A 15,540-nucleotide genomic window follows, 5' to 3' on the forward strand; every position below is an offset into this window, starting at 1 on the left:
GGCGCCATCCTAGGGCGCGGCTACACACAGCTCCCTACAGTTAGGTGTGCTATTATTTGGTGCATATATATTTATGATTTCCATCTCTTATTCTTGGATTAATCCATCTTGGTTGAGATTTAATTTTCTGCAATTAGAATAGCTACTTATGCTTTTTTCCAGGTTCCTATTACATGGGGTATTGTTTTCTATCAGTTGACTTTCAGTCTATGAATTTCTGAGTTAAATGTGTTTCTTGTATGCAGTATATCATTGGACCTTGTTTCTGAACACATTGCACCAATCTGTTTCTTTTGATTGGTGAATTGAAACTATTTACTTGATGATTATAACTGATACCAACTCATCCTTGTCATATTATTTCCTTATTGTTGGTTCCCTTTCTTTTCCTTCTATTTAATTGCTGTCCTTGCCTGGTAGATTCATTCTAATGGGACTTTTGGAATTGTTATCTTCATTGTCTTTTTCTAGGATATCCTTGAGAAGTTTTTGGAGTGCTAATATGATGGTCATGAATCTAAGATGCTCTTTATGATGGAAGTATCTTATTTCTCCATTAATTTTAAAAAATTATTTTACAGGGTACATCAATGTGATTTGGAAGTTGTTTTCTTTTAGGGTTTGAAATACTTCTTTCCAAGGTCTTTTGACATTAGGATTTGTGTTGAGAAGTCTGCTGTAATTCTGATGGATTTTCCTTTATAAATAATTTACAGTAGTACCTTGATTCACAAACTCAGTTCTGTCCATGATTCTGATCAAAGAGTAAGTTGGCTGAGAAGCAAATCAAATTTCCCATAAGGTTAACAACGTTGATCCTCACCATTGAATTTGGTTTTTTGGTTGGTTGGTGGGTTGGTGGGGTGGTGGGTTGGTTTTATTGAGACAGGACCTCATATTATAGTTTAGGCTGCCCTTGAACTCTCTATGTAGCCCAGGCTGGCTTTGAACTGCCAGCAATCCTTCAGCCTCAGCTCCTTAGTGCTGTGATTATAGGCATGCACCACCACACGTAACCAAACCATTTGATCTGATTGAGTTCTCATCCAACTTTTGGTTCAGGACCAGAATAATGGAAAGAATCAAGGTTATAAACTAAGATTCACTGTAGCTATTTTCTCCAACAGCTTTTAAGATTTTATTCTTATGTTGAACTTCTGGATTCTTGACTATTGCATCCCTCAGTATAGTTATTTTTCCCTTATCATGGCTATATTTGGAGTTCTATATGTCTCACTTGTTTATATATCTTACTCTTTTTGCACAGTTGGAAAACTCTGTGATTACTTCTATAAATGTGTTTTTTTTATGGCCTTTGTGCTATCTTTATACTATAGTGATATATATCAGCACAATTCACAGTAATAAACTGTGGAAACAGCCTGGGTGCCTATCAGCAGACAAATAGATAAAGAAAATGTGGTGTCTATATATAATGGAGTATTATTCAGCCATAAAGAAGGATGAATTCAAGTTATTTGTAGGAAAATAGATGGATCTTCAGACCATAATGATAAGTGAAATAAGTCAAACATACAAGGTTAGAAATCACAGAAATTCTCTTATATGAGAAACCCAAAATATAAATAAAGGCAAAATAGTAGAAACAGAGAAGCAGATTTTTTTTGGAGATGGAGAAGAGGACCAGGGGAAAGGAAAGGGTAGGGTAGGGAAGAAGGAAGAGGATGGGAAATGATTAATATACTACATATATTTGTGTACACACTACATATATACACTAAGCACACATGTATACTAATTATTGTATATTGTAAACCCACACCAATAAAAAATTTAATTTTAATTTTGATTTTATTTTAAAATATTTCTTGATGAGACCCTTGCTTAAATTTCCCAGGTTGTCATACTTTAGCCTCCCAAGTAGCTGGGATTCCTGGTAAGAATTTTGGTCCCCCTCATGCATATTATATCATCTTTCAGATTATTTTTAAGATTTTTTCCCTTCGTAATGATTTTCAGCCCTCCCCCACTTTTGACATAAGGTATCCTTATGTGGCCCAGGCTGGCTTTGAACTTGAGATCTGCGTGCTTTAGTCTTCTGAGTACCAGAATTACAGACTTGTGTCACTATATCCAGCTTTGAGAATTTGATAATAATGTGTCTATGTGTAATTTTCTTATATTTATTCTGCTTGGAACTTCTTGAGATTTGTCAAGACTGTTGGTGTTTTTCATTAAAATGTAGAACATTTTTAGCTGTTACTCTTCAATGATTTTTTTGTCTTACCTTTCTCTCCTCTCCTTCTGAGACACCAATTAAATATTAGGTCACTCATCACCAAGACTTATTGTGATTAGTTAGATTTTATCTTTTAGAGCCATTCTAAGTGTTTAGGAAATTGATCAGATAGTACCATCAGTCACCCATATCATTAGTATATTTCATTAGTGTGGCAATAAATAGTACTTAAAAACAATGTATATTGGGCCGGGGAGATGGCTCAGTGGAATAAGTGTTTCCCTGGCAAGTGCAAGGGTCTGAGTTCAATCCCCGGTTCTGCCCCCCCCCAAAAAAAATGTATAGAAAGGCATATATATGTGTATGAATTTCCTTTTTCCCATATAGTCTGCATACTTTTTCACATGATAGCTGTTTTGCTATGTTAGAGTTAGAAAGAAGTCAATAGGTAGGTTTATTTACCTTGTAAATAGCCCTTTATTTACAATAGATGTTTCTAATGTGTCCCTTAGTAGAAACATTATATAAGAATGAAAATGGAGTTTATTCCATTGATTGTAATATAGCACATTTTATTTGTTCCTTAAAAATGTCATGGTTGTTTTTTGCTTGTAAGCACCTAAAGTATGTTTCTTGTAACAGAATGTGTACATTTTGTACTGAAGATTAAACTCAGGAACTTGCATTTGCCAGGCAGGTACTTATGCTGCTAAGCTGTCTCCTCAGACCCCAGATTATATGTTTTAATTCTCAAGAATTAAAAAATTGTAAGCACCTAAAGTTAGGAAGTTTAATTGAAATATATATAGTGAATGTCTACCTTAAAAATCTAAAACATCTACCAATTATTAATAATAACTTATTACTAATTATTATTAGTAATATTAATTTTATTATTACTGTGATACTGAAATATTATTACATAAAAGACACATTTCCATTCAATTCTGTCAAAATATTCCCCCGCACAGTCAATTTGAACATACTTATCCTAATTTTTGGCCATTTCTGATACAGTGTGGAAGTCATCACTCATGAGTATCTTTACGAGATAAGAATTTTTTCCAGAACAGTGAATGCTGCTGAGTGCCATCCAATGGAAAGACAATAGTCCTGAAAAAAAAAAAAAAAGCAAATACAGTCTGTTCTCATTGACCATATTCACTAGATCTGGCACCATGCAACAGCTCTTTCCCAAACAAAATGGCCATGAAAGGTAAACATTTTGAATCAGTTAGTGACAATGAAGGAGCCATGCAGCAAAACTAAGACATGAAAGAGGGATTTGGAAATTAGACAAGAATAACAGGATGTGTGTTTGGTGCAAGGAATGGCATTTGGAGGGAACTTAATGGCAGTGTGTTTTCACTGTAATAATTTTTCAAATGTAAACATTTCTCATCTTTCTCAGTCACACCTCATATGTACATTCTTATAGAACATTTATATTGAGTTTTTCATTCACAGAAATTGCATTATTCCTGATACATTGGCATCATTTACCAAATTCAGGTTTTGTTTTCTTTTCTAGGCCCAGCTTCAAAGGGAAAAAGAACAAGATCAGATGAAGTTGCATGCAAAACTTGAAAAGCTTGATGTCTTAGAAAAAGAATGTTTTAGATTGACAACCACTCAGAAGACTGCTGAGGTAAGCTTCTACTTATTTCTTTGAAGTGATGATCAGGAATAGATCTTTAGTGGTAAGCAAAATTGGCTTTGTATGTGAGTATGCAGTAGCTTTTGATGTAAAATTATAATTTTGGCTTCTTCTAACAGCAAGGTATTTTTTTTCAAAATTTTATTGATAAACAGATAGCAATGAGACAGTTTCAAATCAAATCGGAAGTACAGTTTCAACAAATAATACACTGCATATATTCTTCTTAGTGGTTAATTGCTGTACAAGATGCAGACTTGAGATCCTATTTACAAACACCATTAGAACAAATCATTCTATTCATTAAGAGAATGCAACTATATATCTATCCTAACCACTTTGAATACACAGATACAAAATGGACATTCATCAATATACCCCATTTGTTCTAAGTTCTGTTATTGAATATTATAGGTGTGTAAACTCAGCAAAATATTCTAAAAGAGTCCAGTAGCCCATAATAGCATTGGGTCTTCTGTTTAACTGGCAATGTCAGAAATTATTGACCTGAGTCCCCCACAGCTCAACATAACAACATGGCTTTACTTCCTATATTTTGTCTTCATACTTTTCTACTGGATGGTTAAGACCAAGGTAAAGCAGGACCTGTGCAACAAGTGTTGTAGCTTTTTGGTCTGAGAAGGTCAGTGAAATCCCCTCAGGATTTATCCTGAGGTCCTGTACCTCAGATTGTAGAACCTTTGTCAGTGCAGCCATGTGGATGAGTCATGGCCATTGCTTGGCCAATGTGCTCTCTGTGAAAGCCTGAGAGAGTGTCTTCTCCCCATGTGACTCTCCTTAGGCACACTTTACGTCATCGATCACTTTCCTCTTTGGCCCCATAATCTCCTTGATCAGAAAATTTGGGACACTACCGAGGTACATGACGTTACAGTACAGGTTCTCATATGTCCTGAGTCTTAATAGACCTTAGAAGGCTAGGGCCAAAATGTTGGCTTTCCTTGTAGCCCTCCTTTTTCTCTAATTTTGGTCTGCAAACTTAGGTTGTTAACCATCCAGAAGACAAGCTTATTGTTATTATCAAACGATTTAGGCTATCAAGCTTAACCTCACTATCTCACTGCATTTCAAACATCTTAGGCATAATAAGGAACAGGTATTTTTCATCAAGTATTGATATGTTGAACTTTAAGTCCCTACATAATATGATAAAAAAACATTTAAAAATTAGATTATATTTTAAAAATAGGATAAAGAATTCTATACTTCTCATGTTTGCACATAAGTCCAAAAATCTCACCATATACAACCTTGAAGGAGGACAGTCCCACAATATTCCTTTTCCTGTCTCTTGCTTTCATTCACCACCCCCTTCTTCTTGAACATACACCTACCCAAGAGACATCTTAGCAGTAACTGGCATGTCATGACAAGCCGCCCATATTCAGAAGACCACAATGACAGGCACTCCCAACATGGAACCACTATTACAAATTACCATCTGCAGTGCAGTAGCTTAGTTCACAGGTATCAGTATATATAGTTAGTCAGGGTGAGAATCTTTCCAATTAACTGCTAGATTAAAGAATCTTCTGAATATTCTCAGGATCATTGCCAGCAAGGTATTTTAACTTCGCAGATAATATACCTAAAGGATATTGAAAAGACTGTTTTTTACTACCTGTGGTGAAGTTAAGCCTATCCTAGGTCCCCTCCTCTCCACTATCTTCCCTCCAAATCTTTTCCATTCCATAGGATTTTCTCTCTTTGAAGCATTCCTTCAGTTATGAAACTTTTTCCTTTAAAATGTTACTATCCTATTCTCACAGGTATAAGATGTACTATTTATGTGTATGAGGGTATATAGTGTATAAATGGTCCATGTTAAGTCATAGTCATTGGTTTGTTTTATGTATTTGACTCATTTCTGTAAGTACAATACTGTATAAGCTCTCAAGTGAGAAGGCCCCTGTGTCTTCCTTTCCCTAACAACTGAGCTCTTATTATAAGCACATGGAAGACATTTATTGTTACTTTTCTGTTTCTGGAACATTGAGACCCAAGACTATAACTATTTTATCTTCTAGGCCTTTTATACTCTCAACAATGTTATCATTATGGTTTTGTTGATAAGAGATAATAAAGTCAATATGTGTGTACATTCTTTGCTTTTCTTCTGTTCTCCTAATGCATAATATCAGGTAAGGAAGCATAGGAGAAAGCCAAGAAAAACCTTAACATTTTTTCCCATTTCTTTTACTTACTTTCTATTTTAATTTTCTAACTGTTAAAACTCAAGACACTTGTCAGGCATAGAGGTATGTACCTGTAATCCCAGCACTCAGAAAGCTGAGGCAGGAGGTTTGCTGCAAGTTTGAGGCCATGTTGGGCTACAAAGTGAATTCAAGGCGAGCCTGAACTAAAAAAATCAAGACCCTTAGAACTCTGTTTAGAAAAGTAAACACAGGATATTTGTCTCTTGTTTTTCTATTAACAATCCTAGTGTTTTATATTGTTGCAGGACAAGATTAAACATCTAGAAGAAAAACTTAAGGAAGAAGAACATCAGCGTAAGCTATTTCAAGACAAAGCTGCTGAAGTAAATAATATTAATCTATTACATATTATAAATGTATATATTTTATATATTGTTTTCTGGTCAGTTTTTTGTTTTTTTGGTTTTTTTGGTACCAGAAATCGAACTCACAACCTCATACTTGCTAGACAGGCGCTGTACCACTGATCTATATTCTTGACCCAATTCTCTGTTTTTATTAGTGGAACTCTATATCTTAGACTCTTAATTTCTCCTTAGATTGTTAATTTGTCTCTTTTTGGTGTAATAATGAAATTTTCAGCCAGTATATTCATATACTTGGATGCATTGCCAGAGGTCCCCGTTCTAGCAGATGCATGTATTTTCAGTTTGAATAATTCCTACAATAGACTATTTTCAGTTTGCTATATGTGTGTATATACTATGTGTATAAATAATTTATTCTCATAAACAAAGCATAATTATAGTTACCAACAGACTTGCTAACTTTGATACACATAGAAAATGATATTTTGGGGGGTTTTTAATTCCTCAAAAGATTTTTGTTTCATTTTGTTTTTGAGATGATGAGGTCTCTCACCGTGTTGCCCACTTTGGCCTTGAACGGGCCACAGATGGTCCTCTTGCCTCAGTTCCTGAGTAGCCACAGGCCTGTGCCGTAGTACTCATCTCTCATAAAGGAACTTTCACGCTTATGAACTGAAACTGGTTTTCATTATATTTGAAGAAGCTTAATGCAAATCAATTTTATGAATTGTTTCTTTGATATTATAGCTTCAGACTGGACTTGAAATCAGTAAAATTTTAATGTCTTCAGTGTCAAATTCAAAACACTACAAGGAAAAGAAAAAATCTTCAAAGGTACATATATATGAAACTTTGTCCCAAACAACTTTGTTATTTTCTAATAGTCATTTTTCAACCTTTAAATCTTTGTATCTACCTCTTTCCAGAAAGTATTTCATGAATTTATAATAAAAGATATGCAATAATGCCATGAAGTTAATCAAATGATGATGGTTTTAGGTAAAGGAACAAAGTTGCATAAAGGCTAGGTTAAAGAAAGTAAGATTAGTTTACTTGATAACCAGAGCAAAAAGAGCTTTGGCTGTCTTTGTGAAATAATAGGAACCATTTCGGTTTTTCTAGTCTTGAACTCTATTTTGTGATCCTTTTTTCTTTTGAACAGACATTAAACACAAAAGATGCTAACAAAACAATAAATCTTAAATAAAATTTCATATATGTGTGCAATAAAAATGATCTATATAAACTTCATTTATAGATGTATAAAATCATTTATATAGGGAATTTATTATTTATTTTATGTTCATATCCTTTGAATTTTCCTAATAGAGTTAGTACTTTATGGATTGATCAGTATCTTGTTTACATGAATTAACATTTTAGATAATTGTATTATAGTTATAATGGTAAGAAAAAATATACTCTTAATGTTCCGATTTTTCAAATTGTATTTTTGCTTACTGTTCAGTTTTGAGAGTTAATTAATAATGTAAATATATTTTAAAATGTTTACTTTTCTTCTTGTCAATATTTAGAAAACTAAATGTTTGAAAAGAGGACCACCTCTACAAATTTATTCAGAGCTTAGAGCACCACTTATTGAGGCTAAAAAGGTGAGAGGAAAAAAATGAAGATAGTTCAGAAAGCCTTCTTCTGTATTTGTAAGTGCTGCTTAAATACCATCATTTCAATTGTCCTCAGCTATTTTTTCCTCCCTTAAGTCTGCCAGTGCAGGCTGTTCGGTGAATGCAAGTTGGCAAGACCTTCAGCAGAAGATGCCTCGCTGTGGCCCACGTAACCTCCCAAAATGCGCCCAAGTGGTTGAGCCTAGATGTCTCTGTAAGCCTCCTAGAGCCGTTTCCCAGTACTGTAAAGCTGTACCTCGTGGATCAGAAAAGTCTATTTCCATTTGTGACAGTTTGTCTGAACTTTTGATGGCAATGCAGGAAGAGCTAGACCAAATGAGCATGTAAGTATTTTTATTGTGTATTAATAGAAGTAACAAAATTTATAGATATTTTCTTTTCATTCCCCCAGAAAAATGCTACTATAAATCCTGAAAAGATTTATTTAGCTATTTGAATTCTCAACCATTGAACTACATCCTCATTTCTTTTTATCTTGAGACAGGGTCTAACTAAATTGCCCAGGCTAGCCTCAGTCTTGATCCATGTACCTCAGCCTCTAAAGTAGCTAGGACTTTAGTCATGTGTCACCATGCCTAGCAGGAGTTACATTATTTTAATCTGCAGATTTATTGTCACTTTTTTTCATTGTATTCTTATATGTTTAACTGTATAATTACTACTTCTCCAATTTAAGGAGTTTCTGTAGTTCCTAAATCTGGACTGATTGACATGTTACCATAGAGCTAGTATATAAAGTCTACTAACCTTAGATTATAATTTCCAGAAGATTTTGTAAGGAAGATTCTTTAATTTCTTAGTCTTTTAGTTAAATGAATGACATCATTGGATAAGTAGGCATATAATTCCTTCTATTAGACTGTAGCTGTTCTGCCTTATAAATTTTCAACCATCTATGGAAGATTCTGTATGAGACATTTTATAGTATTCCCCTGTTTAGATATATAGTCAACAGCAATTCCAGGATTATGTAATTTGGCTCGCCAGTTGCTTGAAGTGAGACCTCTATAAAATATATAAACTAGTTTTATTTACAGTATTTCAAATTCTAGAGTTTGAAGTGAAGAGAACCTTCAAATTTCTCTAACCATAAGGCATCAGAAAATTTTAAAACATTTAGCTGTGAACATCTGGAATTCAAATTTTTTAAGGATGTTTAACAGCGTAGGATATTTCTAAATGTATCTAATCTCAGATTTTATGAACTATAATAGTCCTTGGTATTTGTTTTTTCTTTGCTAGGGAGCATGAAGAACTACTGAAACAAATGAAGGAAACTGAAACCCATTCCGTATGTGATGATATAGAATATGAACTAGAGCGTTTAGTCAAGAAAATGGAAATTAAAGGAAAGCAAATTTCCAGACTGAAGAAGCATCAGGACAGTGTAAGAAGGTTTTAGTGTTTTAATAAACAGATAATTTATCTGGATTCAGTGTTACATCTCTGTGGGGGTGATGAAAAGATAGGAGTCATTCAGCCCCTCTTATATAGAGCCATCTGCCCCATTCAGATGACCTGGGCCTCCTAGCTAACTCAACAAGATACTATAAAGAAAAACGATATTTAGGCTTTAGACAAATTGTTAAAAAAAAAAAAAAAAAAAAAGCTTCAGTAGCCTTCCAGTTATCCTTTGAGCCATTCTTTTTCCTTGTCATCTCTCCTCTAATGTCTTAATGATACCTCTCTGATCCCAAGTCTCTAAGGTACCATACATAAACCTGGCTATTTAAGTCGTACCCCAATTCTAAAACCACTGTTTCCTCTTTCCCAAAAGTCTGGGCCATATTCCATTTACTGGGGTCCTATGCTCAGCTACTGTAGTTATACTTAGGACATAGGTCTTAAGGACTGTATACATATATGTAAAGTCTTAATAACTAAAAATGGCATAACTTTTAACACTTTAAAGAATTACAAATATATTATTTTTCAACAAAGTGACTATATAGTTTACCTTTCAGCAATATTACGCTGCTAGGGCAGAAGGCAGAGGGAAATTTTCCTTAAACATCAAATAATCATCAGTGTAAGTTGGTAATATATTAATCTTATAAATAACTCCCCCCACTTTTATAGGAAAGTAATAAAAATGCAAAATATTATTACCTTTATTCTGTTTATGATCAAGAAAGAAAAAAATGTAACTTTTGACACAAATATTTTCAATCTGTTGGCTTTGTAGGCTATAGTAAGTAAAGAGTTTCATATGCTTGTTTGGAGTGAAGATTATAAAACTTAATACAATTTGTATACTTTCTTAGAATTGAATAGGAGAAACTTGAATAGAAGAATAATCATGTTTGGGGCTGAGGAGATGACTCAGTAGAATAAGTGCTTGCCTGGCAAGCACAAGGGCCTAAATTCAATCCCTGGTTCCGCAAAAAAAGAAAAAAAAAAAAAGAATAACCATGTTTGTAAAATTTAGGCAGCCTGTAGATTTTATAATTTGAAAATTATTTATATTCCATAATGGGTATAACAGTATAAAATTTTAAGCATTTTATCATGGTAAATTTAACCTATAATAACAATTGCCTCCTAGGCAAATAGGCAACCAGAATCTCACCCAATGTCCACATCAGCTCTACAAGTTAGACCTTTGCAGGAGTGAAATAATAAATTATGGGTCAGATTTTGAAGAAATCTGTTCAGGTTTGTTGCTTAGGTTGCTTTATTTGATTCTGTCTACTCTGTTATTAGCAGGCTTTCCTCAAGAAAGTAAAATTAATTCTTTCAAATTTTTTTCTGACATTGATTAGGACTTTAAATTCAAGATACTTCTAAGATTATATACGTATTTTATAAAGTGCTCATTCCTAGTACCACTCCTTTGTTTTGCTGTTAATAGCACCTGAAAAGTTCTTTTTTCATTGTTCTCTGCTTTTTGTCAATTTTGTATCTTCCTACTGTCTTTCCTTCTACTTTTCCAGGCTGAAATGATCTGGTTCTACGTTAGCCTTCTCAAATACACACGTTTTTCCTAAGAGTTACCTCTGCTTGAAATATTCTTGAGTTATTACCTATATGCTCTTTTTTCACAAATCAGAGCAATAAGTCTCTAGAAGGCAAGAACTATGTTATTGATTACATCCCTACGTGACTAGCACAGTGCTTGGCTTATAATAAGTGTTGTATAACTAAAAAATTACTGAGCTGAACTTTGTAGTTTAATGTGATTTTTAGGCCATCCATTCAATTCATATATATTCCTAGTATCTTTTTGACTAAAATGTTAGATTTTTTTCTCTCTTTCTCAGGTCTATAAGCTACAGCAAAAAGTTCACAACTCAAAGGCAAGTAAAGCTTCGGGTATTCAGCAAGATGGTAACCAAGAATTGAAAAACATGAAAAATAGCCCCAGGAAATGTTTGCATGAAGCTAACTCTTCTCAGAAAAGCAACAACTTTCATCCAATACAAGTTCATAATATTCAGATGAAATTGAGAAGAGATGATATCATGTGGGAACAGTAATGCAGTACCAAAGCTTGTCAGCGTAAATGAACTCTCTCAGCAAGAACTTGAATTGTTAAAATTGTTTCAATCTAATATATATTTGTCAAATTTCAAATTATGTTTCTGGCCTCTATAAAACATGAAGTTGCAAGTTTTTAAATTAATGCTGATGACCAATTAAGAATTCCAAATAGTGTGGTACTTTTTTCCTTACTCTCCGAAGTCCCTAAACTCATGATTTAGAAACATTATTCACTCTGTAAATATCTTAAGCTAAATCTAGGAAATTAGACTAAATTACTCAGTATTCAAAATTGAGTTAAATATGAGCTATCAGTACTATTCCACTTTTTCATTTAGTAGACTTGTAAAGAACCAACATTAAATGAACAGAGTACAAACAGATCTTTAATTTTCCTAGTGCTGCCTCCCTGTCTTGTTTTAAAGCTTTGAAATATTTTTTTTTTGAGAAAGGTAAAAGCTTAATAGTTCTGCAATTATGTGAAAATATCTTTAACATTGGTTTTATGTAACAATTACAAATGGGAATTCATAGTTGCCTAATATATACAAGACAGTAAACCACTGACAGAATAATATTCCTATTCTCTTTTACAAATCTAGTTTCTAAATACCAGTGAATTGTTTTACCTTCTTTATAACTTTGCTTTTATTCTTTGCTTTATATATAATGTCCATTGATATAAATTGGTACTGTGACTTTCTACCACCCAAAAAAGTGGTATATTTTTATAAGACAATATAGAAAGAGAGTTAGGGATTTAATAACCTTATTCAGAAAAAAAAAAAAAAAAAGACACAGGGATGTGGCATATCTTTTTATATTTTAAAATTAGTGATATAATCACATTCTTTAAGCATGTTTTATAATAAATTGGCACTTGGCTTTTTAGATACCTATGAAATCTACAACTCTTTTGAACTCTTGGATTTCTACTCAAATCCTCCAATGCAACTAGACGATTTGAGTCATCAAATAAACTAGTAACAGAGGACAGACAGAAAAGCTGTAAGAAGGGGCCGGGAAGATAGCTCAGAAGAATAAGCACTTCCCTGGCAAGTGCAAGGGCCTGAGTTCAATCCCTGGTTCTCCAAAAAAAAAAAAAAAATAAATAAAATTTTTTTAAAAAAAGCTATAAGAAAAGCTTAAAATATATAGTAGCAGTTTAAAAAATGATGATTCCAAAAGGACAGAGTTGGAAATATATATTTACCAAATTCTCTGAATTCTTACCAGGAGGAGTGTTCAGTCTTTGGGTATGAAAACATTTTTAGACAGGCATGATGGTGCGTGCCTATAATCTTAACACTCAGGTAGCTGAGGCAGAAGGGTTGCTGTGAGTTTGAGGCTAGCCTGGACTACAAAGTGAGTTTGACAGCCTGAACCACATAGTGAAATTCTGTCTCAAAAAGAGAAAAAAAAAATAGTTCAGGGACCTGAGGAGCTAAGAAAAATTGTTTCTGTTTTCCTAGAAAATTTCCAAAAGGTATTTATAGGAATGTGGGTAATTCTGAACCTTCTAAGGAAGAGGAGGAGGACTGTGATTTCATGCTAATGGTGAGAAGAAACGCCGTGGGAGAGGTGTTTCCATACCTGAGCTGCCTGAACACTGGTAGACCAACACTTGGAATGGAACTTTAAAGTAATCAACAGCACAGATCACAGTCTCTTCTAGTTTGAATAAGATGTGTGATATGTGTCCTTTATTTGCTTTTTGCCTTCCCTATCAGCTCCTTGGCCTGGGAGGTGTTCCCCAGGATGTTCCATTAAACTCAGTGTTCACACCACATTAATTTTTCTTTTTTCTGCTTTACCTTTCCTATCCTCAAAGATACAAGTTCTGTAAACTTAACAAAAACCCTGCAAGAGATATAGCTCAGTGCTACAGCGCCTGCCTGGCAAGTGTAAGGTCATGCGTTCAATTCCTGGTACCAAAACAAAAAAAGCCAGGCTTGGTGGTACATGCCTGTAATCCTAGCACTCAGGTGGCTGAGGCAGGAGGATCCTTGCAAGTTCAAGACTCGCCTGGGCTACAAAATGAGCTCAAGGCCAGCTTGAACTGCATAATGAGACCCTGTCTCAAAAAAAAGACAATAAAAATAAAATGAATAAGTAAATGGCCAAAAAACAACAAAGAAAAAAAAAAAACTACAAATACTACACTCACCATGACCATAATGTAGCCATGTAGACTTTTACTTGTATTTCTTTGTTTTCTATGCATTTAGGTAGGTGGAGATTGTGTGGGTGGGTGGGTGTGGGGGGCGGGATTTGGGTTGTTTTGAGACAAGGTCTTTTGTGGTATAGCTCAAGCTAGCCTCAAATTTATGATCATCCTCCTGCCTCTGCCTGCCAAGTGTGTGCCAACGTGCTCAGCAAATATATTTTTATCAGAAAAGTTATTACTTATGGAAATGTATTGCTAAAACAAACAAAATGTAAAAATCATTTTATAAATGAATATTTCAATCAAGAATTAAGTATTTTCTCATGAAAGTAGAATAGTAGAAAAGAACACAGATTTTCAAGTTGAAGAGACTTGGATTCAAATTCTGACTTCATTTTTTATTATCTTACATAATCAAATAACTTTAGAGCTTTAGTTTCTCATCTGTAAAGTAGGAGTTATACTAATCCTATTCACAGGGATTATACTAATCCTAGATGAAATAATGTGAAAGAATCGCAACAGAAAGCTTGATGTTTAAGACTCAGTAAATGTGTTTTTGAATACGAGTGGCCAGAATAATAATAATGATTATAGCATGTAAGTTTATATGTGTTAAAGTCTGAAGGCAAAAACTTAAATATATTCCTAATAAAAGTGGAAATGTTGTATTTTTTTTTTTTTTTTCTCTGTGCTTAAAGGAAAATTAGTTTGACTCCTTTCCTATCCCAGGTTCCTACAGGGCTGGAGTGAAGAATACAGACCTAGCATGGTGCAGAAACATAATCACACACAGCAGCTTGGTTTGGAGTTTGTTTGGGTTGTTGAGGTAACACTCCTAGGAGACAGTAAAGAGCAGTTCTCCATCACTGCTCGGCCGAAAACACAGCCTACTTGGCAGGACCACTGGCTCGCTGGTGGGTGGAGCAAAAGCTCTTTCCTGGATGGGCGTTCTGTGATCAGTGTACAACAGCTGCCGTGGCAACTCCGCTGCTGTGCTCTACCTAACAGAAGTGTGGTATGATTTCCTTGACTTTGTTCACTTAAGAGAAAAGCAGAGTTACTTGGGTTTTGTTTAAAGAAACTTTTAAAGTGGAACTGGAACTTTCTACCAAAGCAAGTCTCAACTTTGATGAAACTAAAATCAGACAGTTCTAGTGTTTGAAGCAGCAGGTACTGTGACTATTTTAATACTAGAAATGAGAGTTGGAATCTTGAATCAGCTTATTGGATGGTTCATCAGCAACCCAGCAATTTTTATTGTGTTGTAGCTTAAAGACAAGGTGTGCTGGAGGGACATGTTCAGTTTTTCATAAGGAAGATCAAAATGGGAGATACTTGATATGTGTAGTACACTGACTGGGGTAATATACTTGAAAAATTAATTTTTTAGATTTTGTAGCTTTCTTTAAAAGCATAATTTTACTGCTGGGAGAACTGTAGAAATGTAGGATTCTAGAAATAAAAAAGATTTATTAATTCTCCCATGCTAGTTCTAACTTCCATGTTCTATAGAACTCTCTACGTTCTTGGTATGTAGTTGTCCATTCTGTTTACTATTTCTATTTAAGCAAATATTCCACTTAGATTCTTTAAAATGGTTTTGTAAATTAGAATAGAGTCAGTTGCCAGTTTTCATATTTCTCAATAATGCAAATATAAATTCACTTTGAACTGCTTAGCAGTTCTAAATTGTAGTTTTAATTTTAAAAATGTGTGCTGATTACACACTTTTAAAAATTCTAAGTATTTTAACTATAAAGTATTCTTTTTTTTTTTTTTTGTGGAACCGGGGATTGAACTCAGGCTCTTGCACTTGCCAGGTGAGCACTTATCCTACTGAGC

At 34.0% G+C, this 15,540-nt stretch overlaps 2 protein-coding genes across 8 annotated transcripts in view; both read left to right on the forward strand.

Moving 5' to 3' along the window:
• The window catches only part of Cep57l1 (centrosomal protein 57 like 1), a 70,434-nt gene extending 57,846 nt beyond the window's left edge, over positions 1-12,588 (forward strand). For 3 of the 7 annotated variants that reach the window (XM_023722293.1, XM_023722294.1, XM_023722295.1), the window contains 7 exons: positions 3,732-3,848; positions 6,340-6,417; positions 7,150-7,236; positions 7,938-8,015; positions 8,124-8,371; positions 9,291-9,435; positions 11,309-11,524. In XM_023722293.1, the coding sequence (XP_023578061.1) occupies positions 3,732-3,848; positions 6,340-6,417; positions 7,150-7,236; positions 7,938-8,015; positions 8,124-8,371; positions 9,291-9,435; positions 11,309-11,524 (969 nt within the window). Of the gene's footprint in view, positions 1-3,731; positions 3,849-6,339; positions 6,418-7,149; positions 7,237-7,937; positions 8,016-8,123; positions 8,372-9,290; positions 9,436-10,593; positions 10,704-11,308 lie in introns of all 7 variants that reach the window. The other 4 variants (XM_023722298.1, XM_023722292.1, XM_023722296.1 and 1 more) reach the window with 4 other exon arrangements.
• Positions 12,589-14,748: 2,160 nt separating this feature from the next.
• Positions 14,749-15,540, forward strand: part of Ccdc162p — a 252,570-nt gene continuing 251,778 nt past the window's right edge. The window contains exons 1-2 of the mRNA XM_023722322.1: positions 14,749-14,868; positions 15,502-15,518. The gene's annotated coding sequence lies outside the window, so the exon portion shown is untranslated. The remainder of the gene's footprint in view (positions 14,869-15,501; positions 15,519-15,540) is intronic.

This window comes from Octodon degus, unplaced genomic scaffold, assembly GCF_000260255.1.
Source record: "Octodon degus isolate 3935 unplaced genomic scaffold, OctDeg1.0 scaffold00090, whole genome shotgun sequence".
NCBI classification, from domain to species: Eukaryota; Metazoa; Chordata; class Mammalia; order Rodentia; family Octodontidae; genus Octodon; species Octodon degus.